At 41.1% G+C, this 15,218-nt stretch overlaps 1 protein-coding gene across 3 annotated transcripts in view; it reads left to right on the forward strand.

Moving 5' to 3' along the window:
* Positions 1–14,351, forward strand: part of LOC127693648 (ABC-type organic anion transporter ABCA8A) — a 76,200-nt gene extending 61,849 nt beyond the window's left edge. For all 3 annotated transcript variants that reach the window (XM_052194657.1, XM_052194659.1, XM_052194658.1), the window contains 10 exons: positions 862–979; positions 2,962–3,053; positions 7,224–7,384; positions 7,815–7,890; positions 7,980–8,074; positions 8,537–8,656; positions 8,895–9,035; positions 10,657–10,736; positions 13,148–13,203; positions 13,595–14,351. In XM_052194657.1, coding sequence (XP_052050617.1) covers positions 862–979; positions 2,962–3,053; positions 7,224–7,384; positions 7,815–7,890; positions 7,980–8,074; positions 8,537–8,656; positions 8,895–9,035; positions 10,657–10,736; positions 13,148–13,203; positions 13,595–13,693 — 1,038 coding nt within the window. In that variant the 3' untranslated portion in view covers positions 13,694–14,351. The remainder of the gene's footprint in view (positions 1–861; positions 980–2,961; positions 3,054–7,223; positions 7,385–7,814; positions 7,891–7,979; positions 8,075–8,536; positions 8,657–8,894; positions 9,036–10,656; positions 10,737–13,147; positions 13,204–13,594) is intronic.
* Positions 14,352–15,218: the final 867 nt, after the last annotated feature.

Below are 15,218 nucleotides of genomic sequence, written 5' to 3' on the forward strand. Positions count from 1 at the left end.
AACTAATTGTTACACCTAGCCCTTTAGCATGGCTTAAGATGAGCCCAACAACTCCCTGGAGTAGTAGGCCCTTGTCCAAGTGAAAAACCTAGCCCAATTGGGATGTTGAGAGTACTATTCTCTTGATAAAGAGATATTTTATCTTAATGATTGTTCCCAAACTTAAATGAATGCACACCACATGCAGTATAATATTCAAGATGTTTTGCATTAGATAGCACAGTAGATAGCACAATAAGGGAAATGATTAGAACTTAATCAAGTGGTAGATGATAGGATTAATTATACTTGTTTCTGTTTTAATATATTTTTTTGGAGTTGAATTATTTTTCCTTCAATGGACCAAAGAAATCTAGCAAGGTGTGAAATTGAGACTCTTTGAAGGCTAACAATTCTATCATACTATTTTGAAACATTATTACATCCAAAATTAAAGGGTTCATGATAAAATTTACAGTTTTGGATGTGTCTCAAAAAACTTTTAAACTATTACTAAAGCATAAGAAAATTATGTCTTGCTATGCTCCCATGTTAGCGCAAAGAATGTTTTGGGAATTCTGAATACCTATTTATTGGACAACAATGAGATTATATGGATTTTAGGTGTATAACTAAGAATAACTAGAAGCACCAAGGCCAAGCCGTGTTGGTTTGGGGAACCTACATTAGATTCCCCACCTGCAGTATAATATTCAGGATGTTTTGCAGTAGATAGCACAGTAGATAGCACAATAAGGGAAATGATTAGAACTTAATCAAATGGTTGATGATAGGATTAATTATACTTGTTTCTGTTTTAATATATTTTTTGGAGTTGAATTAGATTGATAATGATCATTCAGTGGCACGATGTTTTTGCAGAAGCCAGCCATCATTGCCAGCTGCCTTCGCAAGGAGTACAAGGAAAAGAAGAAATGCTTTGTTCTTAAGAGCAAGAAGAAGATAGCCACAAGAAACATCTCCTTTTGCGTTCGAAAAGGTTGGATATGGGTTCTGGCACAGGAACATCCTCCAAACGTTAGCATCCCTGTCCTTCAGTCGGCAGGCTCAGAAGCTATGCTATTTCATCTTTTTCCAGGAGAGTGGCTGTTGACTGTTTCTGTATGGACATGATTTTTCCTTTGAGTAGGGGCACAGTCACACTGGTGTGAAAACCACAAGCATTCTTTGTCATTAAACCATTTAAAATACAGTCTTTCTATTCAATCGACGCTGTTGCTCTTCTAATCAATGTTGTTTACCAGGGAACTGACCTACATTCTGCCATTCCAACCTGATATCTGGACCACGGGGTATGGAGAGCCTATTGGCCAACTTCTCTCTCTCTCTCTCTGTCTGACACACTATGACTTAGTCTTTCCTCATCCTGTGGCTCTGGGCAGGTAGCCGACACTCAAAAATCTCTGTCCCTCTTCAGTGTCCTCACAGCTATTGCCCCTCCCCATATCATCATATAGTTTGCTTTAATTAATACATATTAATTGTACAAGTTAATGGGATGCACCCCGACATTTCCATGCATGCCAATGTGGTATAGTGATCATCTCCAGCCACCCAGTTTCCCTGGTCCTCCACTCCCCGCTTTGTCTGCCATCTCTCTATCCAGTATCAAGTAACCCCTTCTTGGTTTTCATTCCATCTCTTGTTTTTTTGCTTGTTTTATTCTCAGTGTCTTTAGTTCTTTCTCCAGTATCCTGTAATTTTCATTAAAAAGATTTTTCATCCACTTAGTTATATGTATTGTTATATTATTATATTACATTATATTGCATCATTATATTTATTGCTATATACTATATTATATTAACTGCTATATGTCTTACTCTGTATACTTGCTGTGAATAGGTTTTTCTCTCTCAGTGTGATCATATTGATGCATATAGATACTACCTGGAGCAGGAGAGATGGCTCAATGGTTAAGACCCAGTTGCTCCTGCAGAGAATCTTCATTTGGTTACCAGTATCCACATGGTAGCTCTCATCACCATCAGAAACTCCAGTTCTGAGGGATCCGATACCCTCTTCTGACCTTAGCTGGCACCAGGAACTTGTGTGATGCACAAGCATAAATGCAGATAAAACATTCATACAAATAAAACAAATTTAGCCAGGTAGTGGTGGCTCACGCCTTTAATCCCAGCACTTGGGAGGCAGAGGCAGGTGGATTTCTGAGTTCGAGGCCAACCTGGTCTACAGAGTGAGTTTTCCAGGACAAGCCAGGGCTACACAGAGAAACCCTGTCTTGAAAAACCAAAATAAATAAATAAATAAATAAATAAATAAATAAATAAATAAATAAATTTGAAGTGAAAAGAAAAGCTACCTATTTGGTATACTGGCTTCCCATCTTGCCACTTTCATCCTTCTGTGGATTTTAAAAAGGTTTTCTATGTGTAGAATCACATTATTGGCTAACAGGGATGATTCAATTGTCTTAAATAATTGCTGTGGTTGAAATTTTCAGTGCTATACGGAGTAAAAGTGTTAAAAGCAGACACCCGATCCTTTTTTTTACCCTAGAGCCAAGTTTTTAATTTTCTTCATGACTTATAGTGTCTACAGAAGGTCTGTAATATGTAGTATTCTATTATGCTTGAGCATGATCCTTTTAGAGATTTATTTTGTTTTTAATTATACTTCTATTGGGTGTGGGCATTTGCGCTTGCCTGAGTAGATGCTTCCAGATCTAGATTGAGCACCAGGTCTCAAGGAGGTGGAGTTTAAGAGGTGCCTGCTATGGGTACTAATAACCAAATTTAGGTCCTCTACAAGCGCAGTGCGCCCTCCCATTTCTGAGCTATCTCGTGTTGTACGCAGTTTTAAGCCTATGTTATGCACATCCTTTCCCATAACATGACAATCAAAATATAAAATCATATTTAAGGTCCATCTCAAAGCACCCATCACACAGAGGAACCTATAATAGACACTCTGGTTACTAACGTGTCTTCTTTTTCTCAGGTGAGGTTGTAGGATTACTGGGACACAATGGAGCCGGTAAAAGTACAACCATTAAGTTGATAACTGGAGAAACCAAACCAAGCTCTGGACAGGTAGGTAGATGAGAGATAGTATTTTCTCAAACAACGTCCAGATGACAACTTGAGAAGTGTTATTCTTCAAAGTTTTAAAAATATTATACTGAATTATAAATTCCCGCTTTAAGCAGCACAGATTTTGAATGTTTTGATAATTTTATGTGTATGCAATTAATTGTATTATATTCAGCACCCTTTAGCTTTTCTCTTCTCCCTCCCTCTCACATCAAGACCCTTTTTGTTCCACTTCATGTCTCTTTGTGACCCATTAACCTTCATTAGGGTTGTTTATGTGAATGAGGCATGAGCAACTTATCGGTAGTTACATCACTGAGGAAAATGGTACTAGCTCCCTAGCTGTTATTAAATGGCCAGTAATCGCTAGGGCCTTCTGAGCTTCTCTGCCATCCATGATGAAATGTTGACAGCTCTAATCATATAGAGGTCTTGGGTAGGTAACTGCAGTTGCTATGAATTCATGAATGTGAAGCCCGTGTTACATTCAGAAGTTCACGGCACTCCAACCCCATCCTATAGGACTTTTATATTCTTTTTGCTTCTTCTGTCCTCTTCCCTGAACCTTGATATTCTATTTAGTTATGAGCACTAAAGAATCACTTAGTGTCTGTACCACTTATGAATCTCATCCCATTGCAAAAGGAGCCTTCTTTGACCACAACTGAGAACAGTTCTGATCTCTGACTGTAAACAAATGCTTAGCAGGCATCCGGGAATGCTTTGAAACTATCCTCTTCCCATGATTTTATTAAGAAGGAATGTTATTCATCTTCACAATACTAATTATTATAAAATCTTGACAGATTCTGTTTATTGGACCACATAATCCACTAATTATAATTTTAAAATGGCCTTTATAATTTCAGCATGCTAGAAGTGCCATTGCCAATTCATAAATCTTGGAACTTGTACAGTCATACGAAAATCTTTTTTTTGTACAAATCCAAAAGGTGCTTTATAGGGTAGCAGAGGGTAGAGAAGCGTGAGTGTGAAGTTGAATTGCTTGCCAGCATGTCACTTATCTCAGAAGCAAAATGGCCAGGCAAACAAAGTTCAGACTTAGTTATGAGAGGTGATCGCAGGGAAGAGAGACAGGTCCTTGCCCTTTCCCCCATTTACAGGGCAGAACTGCTTTAGAAAGTATCTGGGGGAAGGGCAGAGGTCTGTGTAGCTATGCCTGAAGAGAGTGTTGGTAATCGAGCTGGAGAGGGAGAAGGCAACCAGGAACTTAACTGCCAAACATTCCACTGTGTAGGAAGGAGAAACTCACCTGAACAGTTCCTCTGAAGCCATGGTAGAGCAGAAGGTCAGAAGCCGGTCTCTGCAATGTTCATGGCACAGCCTACTATAGCAGAACGCCTCAACTCTAGCTACAGATGCCATTCCTTGTTACTCACCACCTAGCTCTACCTACTTCCATGACTTGCCTGCTCTGGGGCTGGCATATCAGTGTAGGCTTGTCTTGCAGGTGGCTTCAAGAATTGCCTTTTACATCTGCTCACATTCCTGTCTCTGTGTTCTTCTTTGCTCTACTTGATGCTACTTCTGGCCTCTGAATTTGGCCAAGGATACATCAAACCTCACCCTTTACAGGCCTTTGCTCCTGGTCTTTGATCTACAAAAGAATATGTTCCTCCTAGCCCTGTCCACACCTAGCACCTTCTTCTCCTCTCCCAACATGGCAGTTCAGCAGGATCATGATCTGAATGAGGTAAAAAGGAAACCCAGTTCAATACAACTTAGCTGGTATTGTCTCAGATGTCTAGAGTCTGACCATGAATGGTTTATTTTTGTCATATTTAAGAACACTGCAATGTTGAGAAAAAGGTTTCTCATAATAATTATCACAATAAATATTAAGGCTGAACTATATAAAAAATAAAGTCCCATTTTATTTTGGGACTTCAGCCATAATGTTAAGATGCAACAAGTCTGGCACAGTTCATTTGTCTTTCTGAATGACTGGTACATCCTCAGGACTTGCTGGCCTGTCTTGCCTACTTGATGAGCTCCAGACCAAGGAGAGACCCTGCCTCAAAAACCAAAGTAGGGTCTGATGAGACAGCTCAGTTGGTAAAGGGCTTGCTGTGCAAATACCTTGTGTGAGGTAGAGGGTAATGGCTGGCACTTCCGCTGCTACTTTTATCTCCACACCCACTGTGGCCTGCATGTGCTCACACTCACACACTCTCAAACAAGCATACGTTCACACTAAGTCTAAAACAATTGATCTTTTAAAAGTTCTCAAATGGCATTATAACTGGACCTCTTCATGAGGTACAATGAAGATCTTTGGATATGCCTCCAGTGTGGAATGATTAAATCCTGTTACTTTTGTGTATGCCAGTTATAGTCATTATTCCGTGCAGTAAATGCTGGAACTCACTCTGTCTAATGGAACTGCTGATTTGGAGTAATCCCCCTCTTCCTTTTATTCCGCTTCTTCCAACCTCCACTGCTCATTATTCTGTATGTTTATACATTTGGTTGTGAGCCTCCCCTTTAATGGCTGAGCCTGTGAACCTCCCCTTTAATGGCTCAGCCTGTGAGCCTCCCCGTTAATGGCTGAGCCTGTGAGCCTCCCCTTTAATGGCTGAGCCTGTGAGCCTCCCCTTTAATGGCTGAGCCTGTGAGCCTCCCCTTTAATGGCTGAGCCTGTGAGCCTCCCCGTTAAGGACTGAGCTATTGCTTCAAGTTTATGAAATAAGGCAATGTTTGTCTTCTGTGCCTGCATCATTTCGCATCCCACATTGTCAAGGTTAGTCTACCTGACGCAGACCTAGATGTAATGAGGAAGAGGGACTCTCAACTAAGGAACTGACACCATCGGATTGCACTATGGGCACATCCACAGAGCATCTTCTGGATTGCTAATTGACATAGAAAGGCTCAGACCACTGTGGAAAGTACCACATTTGAGCGAGTGGGCCTGGGCTATACAAAAAATGTAACTGAGCATGCAAGAGAAACCTAAGCCAACAAGCAGCATTCCTCCATGGTTTCTGCTTCAGTTCCTGCTTTCAGGTTCTTGTACTGAGTTCCTGCCTTGACTCCGTCAAGAATGGACTATGATCAGGAAGTGCAGGCCCAAATAAACCCTTTCCTCCTCAAGTTGCCTTTGGTCAAAGTTTTACCACAGCAAAAGAAAGCAAAGCATCTTATATTTCCTAGGTCCATTCAGGTTATCACAGGCAAAAGGAGACCTTCATGTCTCAAAGGCTGAATAGTATCAGGTTGTGTCTGTATCACCACATGTGAAAACCCATTAATCCTGTAATGGACATTTGGTTGATTTCATCTTCTTTATTGTAAATAGTGTTACAAGGAACACAGGACCAAAAAATAGTATTTAGGTTGAGAAGACAAAGCAAAGAAGAAAATAAAAGGTGCTTTCAATCCCTTTGAAAACATAACAGGAAATGGGCTTTCTGGGTCATAACTCAGTCATGTCCTCCCCATCCCCCACAGTTCTAGGTCATACCTCTGTAGTGTCCTGGTTCCCACCCCACACCCCTCCCCCACAGGAAACATCATGCCATTTTCCATAAGTGACTATACTAATTTGCATTTGCACCAACTGAGGACAACTGTTGCATTTTCTCCACTTCCCCATCGTTTTAACTTCCTCCTTTGTGGTAGTAGACTCTCTACTGATATGAAGTGATACCGCACCACTTATTTGTATGTACATGTTCATGGGAGTGCACGTGTGAGTATGCATGTAAAGCCAAGAGGTTAATGTTGGATGTCTTCCTCAGTCATCCCCTTTTTTACTTGAGACTCTGAGTCCGGGTTTACTCATTTGCATTGGTAGGCTGGTCATCAAGTCCTGGCCAACATTTGGTCACTGTCTGCCCAGTTTGGGGGTTATAGGTGTAACACTGCTTCACCGGTAATGTGGATGCTGGGTTGGATTCAGGTCCTTGTGCTTATTCTGTAAGCACCTTAACCATTTCTCCAACCCCTTGCCATGGTTTTTATTAGTATTTCCCTGTGGGCCAATTCTTCAATATGAGGCAATGTGGCATCTCTGCACACACTTGAGTCCTCGCATTTGTCCTAGGGATGAGTCCTTATACCTTCCTGAGATTATTACTGAAGTCTGTCACAGAAGTACTTTGGGAACAGTAGCAAGTTTGAACCCTGACAGTGACCTTTTATCCACAGGTGCTGCTGAAGGGGAACAGCACAGGGGACACCCTGGGGTTCCTGGGGTACTGTCCTCAGGAAAATGCTCTGTGGCTCAACCTGACAGTGAGGGAACACCTGGAGATATTTGCAGCTGTAAAGGGGATGAAAAAAGGCGATGCTGACGTGGCCATTGCAAGGTACATTGGAGTCTGCACCTGTCCGCTTCTGTACCCAGGTGACGGGGAAAGGCTCATTCACAGTAAATGTGGAATGAGAGTTCGTACTGCTTGACTAGGTGGGGTAGAGAAAACTTCCAAAGTTTAATTCACTTTCGTTTTAAGGACGGAGGGGAAATGGTTAGTATTCAATAGTAAGTGTGATAGAGTACACTTTAAATATAAACTAAATTGCAGAAGTATGTGACCACCATACTAACAGGTAAATACATCTCTCTTGGTCGCAAGGACCACAACCTTTGTCAGCCTGATCCTGTTGAAGGTTTCAGTGCATGTCTTGAACTACCTTCCTGACCCCCACTCCTCCATCTTGACCAGGCTCACTTCCCCACCCTTCCACCATCTCTCTTCACCATGGAGAGGACAGTGATGTTCCGCTGTCTCTCTACAGGTTGGCGGATGCGCTCAAGCTGCAGGACCAGCTGAAGTCTCCCGTGAAGACGCTGTCAGAGGGAGTGAAGAGAAAGGTATAGGCAGGGCTGGGGGAAGGGCGTCGAGCATACCTCAGGGAGGCACACTTGAGCTGATGCCACATGGGCTGTCCCTCTTTTCGCAGCTGTGTTTTGTGCTCAGCATCCTGGGGAACCCTTCCGTGGTGCTTCTGGATGAGCCGTCCACCGGAATGGACCCCGAGGGGCAGCAGCAAATGTGGTGAGAATGGCCGCCATCATGGCCGCGCCGCAGCTGGTGGGGAGTTCATGAATTGTGTCAATATTGTCAGCCAAACAAAAGTAAGTGTGGCCAACACGATCCATACCCCTAAGAACTATTATTTTGGGAGAAAAGCGTATAAACGTTTTCCTGATAGTTTACTACCAAGTTCAATGAAGGAAAATTAAGCTTCCGAGAATTGAATCCTTTTGTTCAGTCTCATAAACAGTCCATTTCTACTCAGAATGTTTGCTCTCAAGCAGTCTTCTTCTAAGTGTTTTCTCATGACAGCCTCTGCTATGTCACCAGAGTTTCTCTAGCAACCGACTTGACAATCTTCTTCCTCTGGGAGTACACCTTACATGGTCTGCATTGATTATTTCTCGTCTCTGTCATGTGGCATTTCCTCTCTCCTATGCCAGAGGACCTCTATTCATCACAGTTCTTCTCTTGACAATATAGGCAGGCAATCCAGGCCACCTTCACAAACACAGACAGGGGCGCCCTCCTGACCACCCATTACATGGCCGAGGCTGAGGCTGTGTGTGACCGCGTGGCCATCATGGTGTCTGGGAGGCTGAGGTGGGTGCCCGTTTTCATTCCACACCTGTCCACTCTGTGATGATCAGATGAAACAAGTGTTTGTTTGTTTGTTTGCTTGTTTTTTAAGCAAATTGGCATTCGTGGGTAAGAGAGTCGCCAGTTCCCTAGTTAACAGTAAAGGGACTGAGTTGGGTGACTGAATGGCGATCTACGCATGCTCACGGGCACTATGCCCACATTTGTCTTGTGCTTTTTGTGATTCCTATTCCTGACCCAGATGTATTGGATCCATCCAACATCTGAAGAGCAAATTTGGCAAAGAATATCTCCTGGAGATGAAGGTGAAGACTCCCACGCAGGTGGAGCCCCTCAACATGGAGATCATGAGGCTCTTCCCCCAGGCTGCTCGGCAGGAAAGGTAAGCACAGTTTCAAGGGTGCGCTTGTGTATGTGTTCCTTTCTGTCGGTCGGTCTGTCTGCCCATATGAGTAGACATACACATACACACAAATGCTATAGGTCACAAGTAAATATGCCTTGCCTTCTGTTATCACCCTCTAGCTTATCGTTTGAGCATCCCAGTATCGTTCACTGAGCCTGAGCTGAGTATTTTGCTACGCTGGCTTGCCAGCAAGCTCTAAGGATAAGCCTGTTTCTGCCCAGCTCTCTCTAACCTGCAACCAGAGCCGGGATTACAGACATACTTAGCCACATCCAGTCTGTGAGTTCTGAGTTATAAACTTAAGTCCTTCTTTCCTTGTGCTTGCACGGCAGGCACTGTCCTGGCTGAATCACCTCCTCAGCCCACAGTTCCTGTTTTTAATCTAGTAAAGTGCACCCACTTTCCCCTAGGATTTGTTTGGCTTGGTACACTGTGGGTCGTGTTTACACTGTAAGAAAACCTCAAACAGATCTCTGAACTGTGGGCACTGCTTGAAGTCTACTAGAGAACAGAGGGATAGTTGTAAATCTGAGGTCACATGGGTGTGGCCCAATTATGTGGCAGGTTCTATCTAGGTCTTGGGTTAGCCAGTTGTCATCCTGATCTTTAAAAGTAAGAACCACTTTAAGCAAATCGACATTCCTGGGTAAGACTTGGAGTTGCCACATCCTTACTTAACAGGGAGGAGACTCTGATTTGGGTGTGGTGATGTGGTGGTGACCTAAGCATGGTCAAAGGCACCCTTCCCACATTTGTTTTGTGCCTTTGTAATTCCTACTCCTAACCCTAAAGAGCAAATTTGTCAAAGAATATCTGCTGGATGTATTGCTTGGGTAAAGATGCAGTACTTATAGGAAGACACTAATTGTATTTCACCAGTATCTTCACTAATAGTAACTTCATACAGACACAAGTAATATAATAATGATGGAGTTGACTGAGTAAAGAACATAACTCTTATTTTTATTTGTTTGCAAGAGCCCTAATTCTGTATGAACTAGATCACACAAACATAATCAATAAGCACTGCTGGTGAAATAGAACACTTTGTAAGGGAAAGAAAATAAATCCTTTTAAGTGAGATCAATTTGTTCTGATTATTTGTTGGCAATAGGTAGTTAAATAAGTACCTGACAAGCAGTTGATAATCTCTGGGCCCTTCAGAAGAAATTGTGGTTTCATTTCCTGAGGACTTTCAGGGTCCCCTTTGCATGAGAACAGCATTGAGAGTTGGGGGAGGAGGTGCCTAAATGTGGACTCTGTACTGAATAAGTAGATTACTACCCAGTTTGGAAATTCTAGGAAGCTGTGGTATGGTAAAAGGAGCCTGTGTTCCCAGTTGAGTCTGGGTGGGGGAAAAAAACAGTCTCAAAATGTTGCCTAGACTGGCCCTACGTGGGCCCTTCCAAGGAGCTTGAGACAGAGATCTCATCCATCGTTCCCTCTCTTCCTTCTTTTCAACTGGCCTGCCTCCGAAATCTCACTCTTAGAGATTCAACTATGCCAAAGAGTCTTTATTTATGAAAAGAAACATAATGGACGCCATAGATGTTAAGCCACATGCTCAGAGACCAACCCAGCCTTCATTTCCTCCTAGGTACTCTTCTCTGATGGTCTATAAACTGCCCAGGGAAGAAGTGCAACCTTTATCCCAGGCCTTCTTCAAATTGGAGACAGGTAAGAGAGGAGTTAGAGACCAGACTGTGAGATCAAATACTTCCAGAGCGCCCATGGTGGTGAGAAATTGAATCAGAGCATTCTGGATTAATGGTGAGCATTCAGAGTTCCTTTTGAAGTATAGAAGCAGAAAACTAAAGATGTAAGCTAGGTCTGCACAGGCATATACATGGCAAGGATTGTTGTTTTTATTTTTGTTTACTGTTTTTTTTTTTTTACTTTGCACATAGGGAAGGACAAAAAGTAAGACAAAATTCACCATACTTTGAAGGTTATATCATTTTAAATTTAAAATCAATTTCACTTTAGAGATCATATTATAAGTAAATCTTTTTTATTGATATATTTTTATTTACATTTCAAATGATTTCCCCTTTTTTGGATCCCCACTCCCTGCAAGTCCCATAAGCCCTCTTCCCTCCCCGTGTTCTTCCATCCACCCCTTCCTGCTTCCCTGTTCTGGAATTCCCCTATACTCTTGCATTGAGTCTTTCCAGAACCAGGGGCCACTCCTCCATTCTTTTTGGATATCATTTAATATGTGGATTATGTCTTGGGTATTCAAAGTTTCTAGGCTAATATCCACTTATCAGTGAGTGCATACCATGATTGATCTTTTGAGACTGGGTTACTTCACTTAGTATGATGTTCTCCAGCTCCATGCATTTGTCTAAGAATTTCATGAATTCATTGTTTCTAATGGCTGAATAGTACTCCATTGTGTAAATATACCACATTTTTTGTATCCATTCCTCCATTGAAGGATACCTGGGTTCTTTCCAGCTTCTGGCTACTACAAATAGGGCTGCTATGAACATAGTGGAGCATGTGTCCCTATTGCATGCTGAAGAATCCTCTGAGTATATGCCCAGGAGTGGTATAACAGGGTCCTCAGGAAGTTTCATGCCCAGTTTTCTGAGGAACCGCCAGACTGATTTCCAAAGTGGTTGCACCATCTTGCAATCCCACCAGCAGTGGAGGAGTGTTCCTCTTTCTCCACATCCTTGCCAACACCTGCTGTCTCCTGAGTTTTTGACCTTAGCCATTCTGACTGGTGTGAGGTGAAATCTCAGGGTTGTTTTGATTTGCATTTCCCTAATGATTAATGGTGTTGAACATTTCTTAAGGTGTTTCTCAGCTCTCCAAAGTTCTTCATGTGAAAATTCTTTGTTTAGCTCCGTACCCCACTTTGTAATGAGGTTATTTGGTTCTCTGGGTTCTATTTCTTGAGTTCTTTGTATATATTAGATATTAGCCCTCTGTTGGATTTAGGGTTGGTGAAGATCCTTTCCCAATCTGTTGGTTGATGTTTTGTCCTTTTGACAGTGTCCTTTGCCTTACAGAAACTTTGTAGTTTTATGAGGTCCCATTTGTCAATTTTTGATCTTAGAGTGTAAGCTATTGGTGTTCTATTCAGGAACTTTTCCCCTGTGCCCATGTCCTCAAGGGTCTTCCCCAGTTTCTTTTCTATTAGTAAAAGTGAATCTTTTTAAAGTATATTGTATTTTATTGGCTCAGGGTAATAATGACCTATAAACTCCTATATAAGTGTGAATAATCCAGTATCCATTGGTGGGCTTCAGTGTAACTTAGAACATACTGTATTCATTCCTTGAACAGAGCTTTGGGTTGTCTGTCCTGTCCTTTGATTTTCACACTCTGCTTGTCTGAGTGATCCCAAGAACTCTTTGCTTTTACTGCTCAATGTCACCTTCTCTTGCCTGTCACCTGCCCTACTAAGGAAGAGAGTCACCTCCTGTCCCATAGATACCTTCTGGTTTCTGCTGGCTGCATCTAAAGCTGTCTTGATGTATCTTTTTCTCTGTATCTAAATTCAGCACCTAAACTTTGTGGGACATGTGATTCTTCACAGCACTCCTAAGATTAACATCACTATCATGATTCTTTTGGGGGCTTAGGGGGCATCTTTCCACTAAAATCTGTATACCATTTATCATGACTTGAACTATGTCCTCCTGTCTAAATCGGTTAAACAGAGAATTTCCCATGCTGTTGTGATTTTTTTTTTTTTTTAGATAACGTTTAACTTTATCTCTGTGTCTTTCTTTTCTCTTTTCCAAAATCTCTTCCTGTCACAACCTACTTCTGTGGCAAGTCTACTGAATCAATGGTTCCTATTCAGGAAAGAAAGTGTCCTAGACATCATTGTATCCTATGATTCAGGTCTTTAAAAAACTGCATAACATGCAAATGTAGTGCTGGCTCTCTCCCAACCAAGTTGAAGCAGACACTGTACATATTTCAGTTGTGCAATGTGCTCAGAAAAAAAATTGTGTGTCAGTTCATTTAATGGTCCCCTGTAATTTGCTGCTATTCATGACCTGCTATGACTTAGTGAATATATAACAATTAACATACAAGAGTCCTGACATACGGTTTTTCTTCTACAGTTAAACAGAACTTTGACCTGGAGGAATACAGCATCTCACAGTCCACCCTGGAGCAGGTGGGTCAATTTCAGGGACTTTTGTTCACAAACATTAAATGCATGATCTTTGGATTCAGACAAGAGAAGAGTCTTGTGACTTCAGTTTCATAAAAAGCATGGAGTTGTTCTTGAAATGTGTTTTCATGTCCCTTCCAGGTATGACACATAGGAGTGAGTTTATTTCAGATAAGTCATTAAATTTGCTATTGTTATTTGTTTATGTGTCCTTGTGCATATCCATTGACTCTTCTTAACCATAAGAGTATAAATTGTCTGATGCTCTGAATAAAGTTGTCTATTACATGAAAAAAGAAGCATTGTGATCTCTCTCTCTCTCTCTCTCTCTCTCTCTCTCTCTCTCTCTCTCTCTCTCTCTCTCTCTCTCTCTCTCCCTCTCCCCCCTCCCCAGGTCTTCCTGGAACTGTCCAAGGAACAGGAGCTGGATGGTTTTGAAGAGGAACTTGATCCCTCAGTGAAGTGGAAGCTCCTCCCACAGGAAGAGACTTAACTCTGAAATTTTTAGCTATGGCTGTTTTTATTCTGTAGTTGCTCAAAGCAATTTTGTCTTTAACGCTACATAGCCATTGTGGATGAGTAAACCATTTGGCCATGGAAATAGAAGGTGCTGCTTACATTATGAGTATACAGCTCTTACGAGTGGGATTAGAATCATGGGAAAAGCCATTGAACTAACTCACTCTCTATAATTTGTCTTTGTAATATCATCATTTTAAAACACATTAATTGTATGTATTCCTGAGTTTAACTGTTTGTTTAATTGTTATAGCTGAAGTTGTGACTTTTCTGTACATGTATGTTTTATGCATAAAGGACACCCATTCTCTTTTCTGTCCTTTCTTATCATTCTTCCCTCAGCACTCTTCATAGCCCCTTATGTCCTTCTACTTTCTATATTTGGTTTGGTATATATTTCTGCATATAAGAGAAAGAATATACTTCTGGAGTTTGTGTCTGTCTTAGTTTGTTCAACATGGTGCCCTCCAATTTCATGTATTTTCCTTCAGATGACAGGATTCTCTTCTTTGTCGCAGGTTAATGTGTTTGTGTATAGATATTTAGACCTTCGTTTGTTGATGAGTTTCTAGGCAGTTTCTTTATCTTGAATATTGTGACTAGTACCATAATAAACATGAATGTGTATGCAATTCTTTTTAATGTTAACTCACCTATTTTTTATATGTATGCAAGATTGGAAGAAGTGGATCCTATCACAGGGATTCTTTTGGCTTAGAGAGGATTTCTACCCTGATTTGTAAGGTGGCTGTATCATGAATACACATTTCCACTAGTCCTATATTATCATTGCCTTTTCTCTAAATTTTTATCAGCACCTTTTAAAAGTTTAACAATAGCTATTCTAACAAGGATGAAATAGATTCTCATTATAGCTTTGGTTTTAAAGTTTTTCATCTCCCATGAGACAAGAATAGATTTTTAAAATGTATTTATTAGCCACTTATGGTTCTTCTTTTGAGGAATGGCTATGCAATTTTTTACCCATTAGACTGAATTACTTAAAGGTTAGACATATCTTTTAGTTCTTTATGTACCAAATATATTAATGTTACAATAGAATAAGAGCTGGTGAATATTTTCTCTCACTCTGTGTGTTGCCTCTTTGCTTTTGTAACTGATTACTTTGTAAAAAAAACTGTTCTGGTTGATTTTTGTCAACTTACATAAACCTAGACATATCTAAGAAGAAATATTAATTGAGAAATATTTTTTCATAAGATCAGCACATATATAACTCCATGGAATTTTCTTGACTAATATTAACATAGAAGAGGCAAGCTATCTAGAAACAGGCCCTGCCTGGGAAGGTAGTCTTGGGCAGTATTAGGAAATAAGCTGAGCAGGATATGAGAAACCAACCAGCAAGCCATTCTTCAATGGCTTCTTCTTTACTTCCTATCTTCAGGTTCCTGCTTTGAGTCCCTGCTCCGAGTTTCTCAGTGATGGAATGTGACCTAAGAGTTATAAGATGGAATAAACCCTTTCCTCCCCATGTT

The sequence above is a fragment of the Apodemus sylvaticus genome, chromosome 10, assembly GCF_947179515.1.
Source record: "Apodemus sylvaticus chromosome 10, mApoSyl1.1, whole genome shotgun sequence".
In the NCBI taxonomy this organism is placed as follows: Eukaryota; Metazoa; Chordata; class Mammalia; order Rodentia; family Muridae; genus Apodemus; species Apodemus sylvaticus.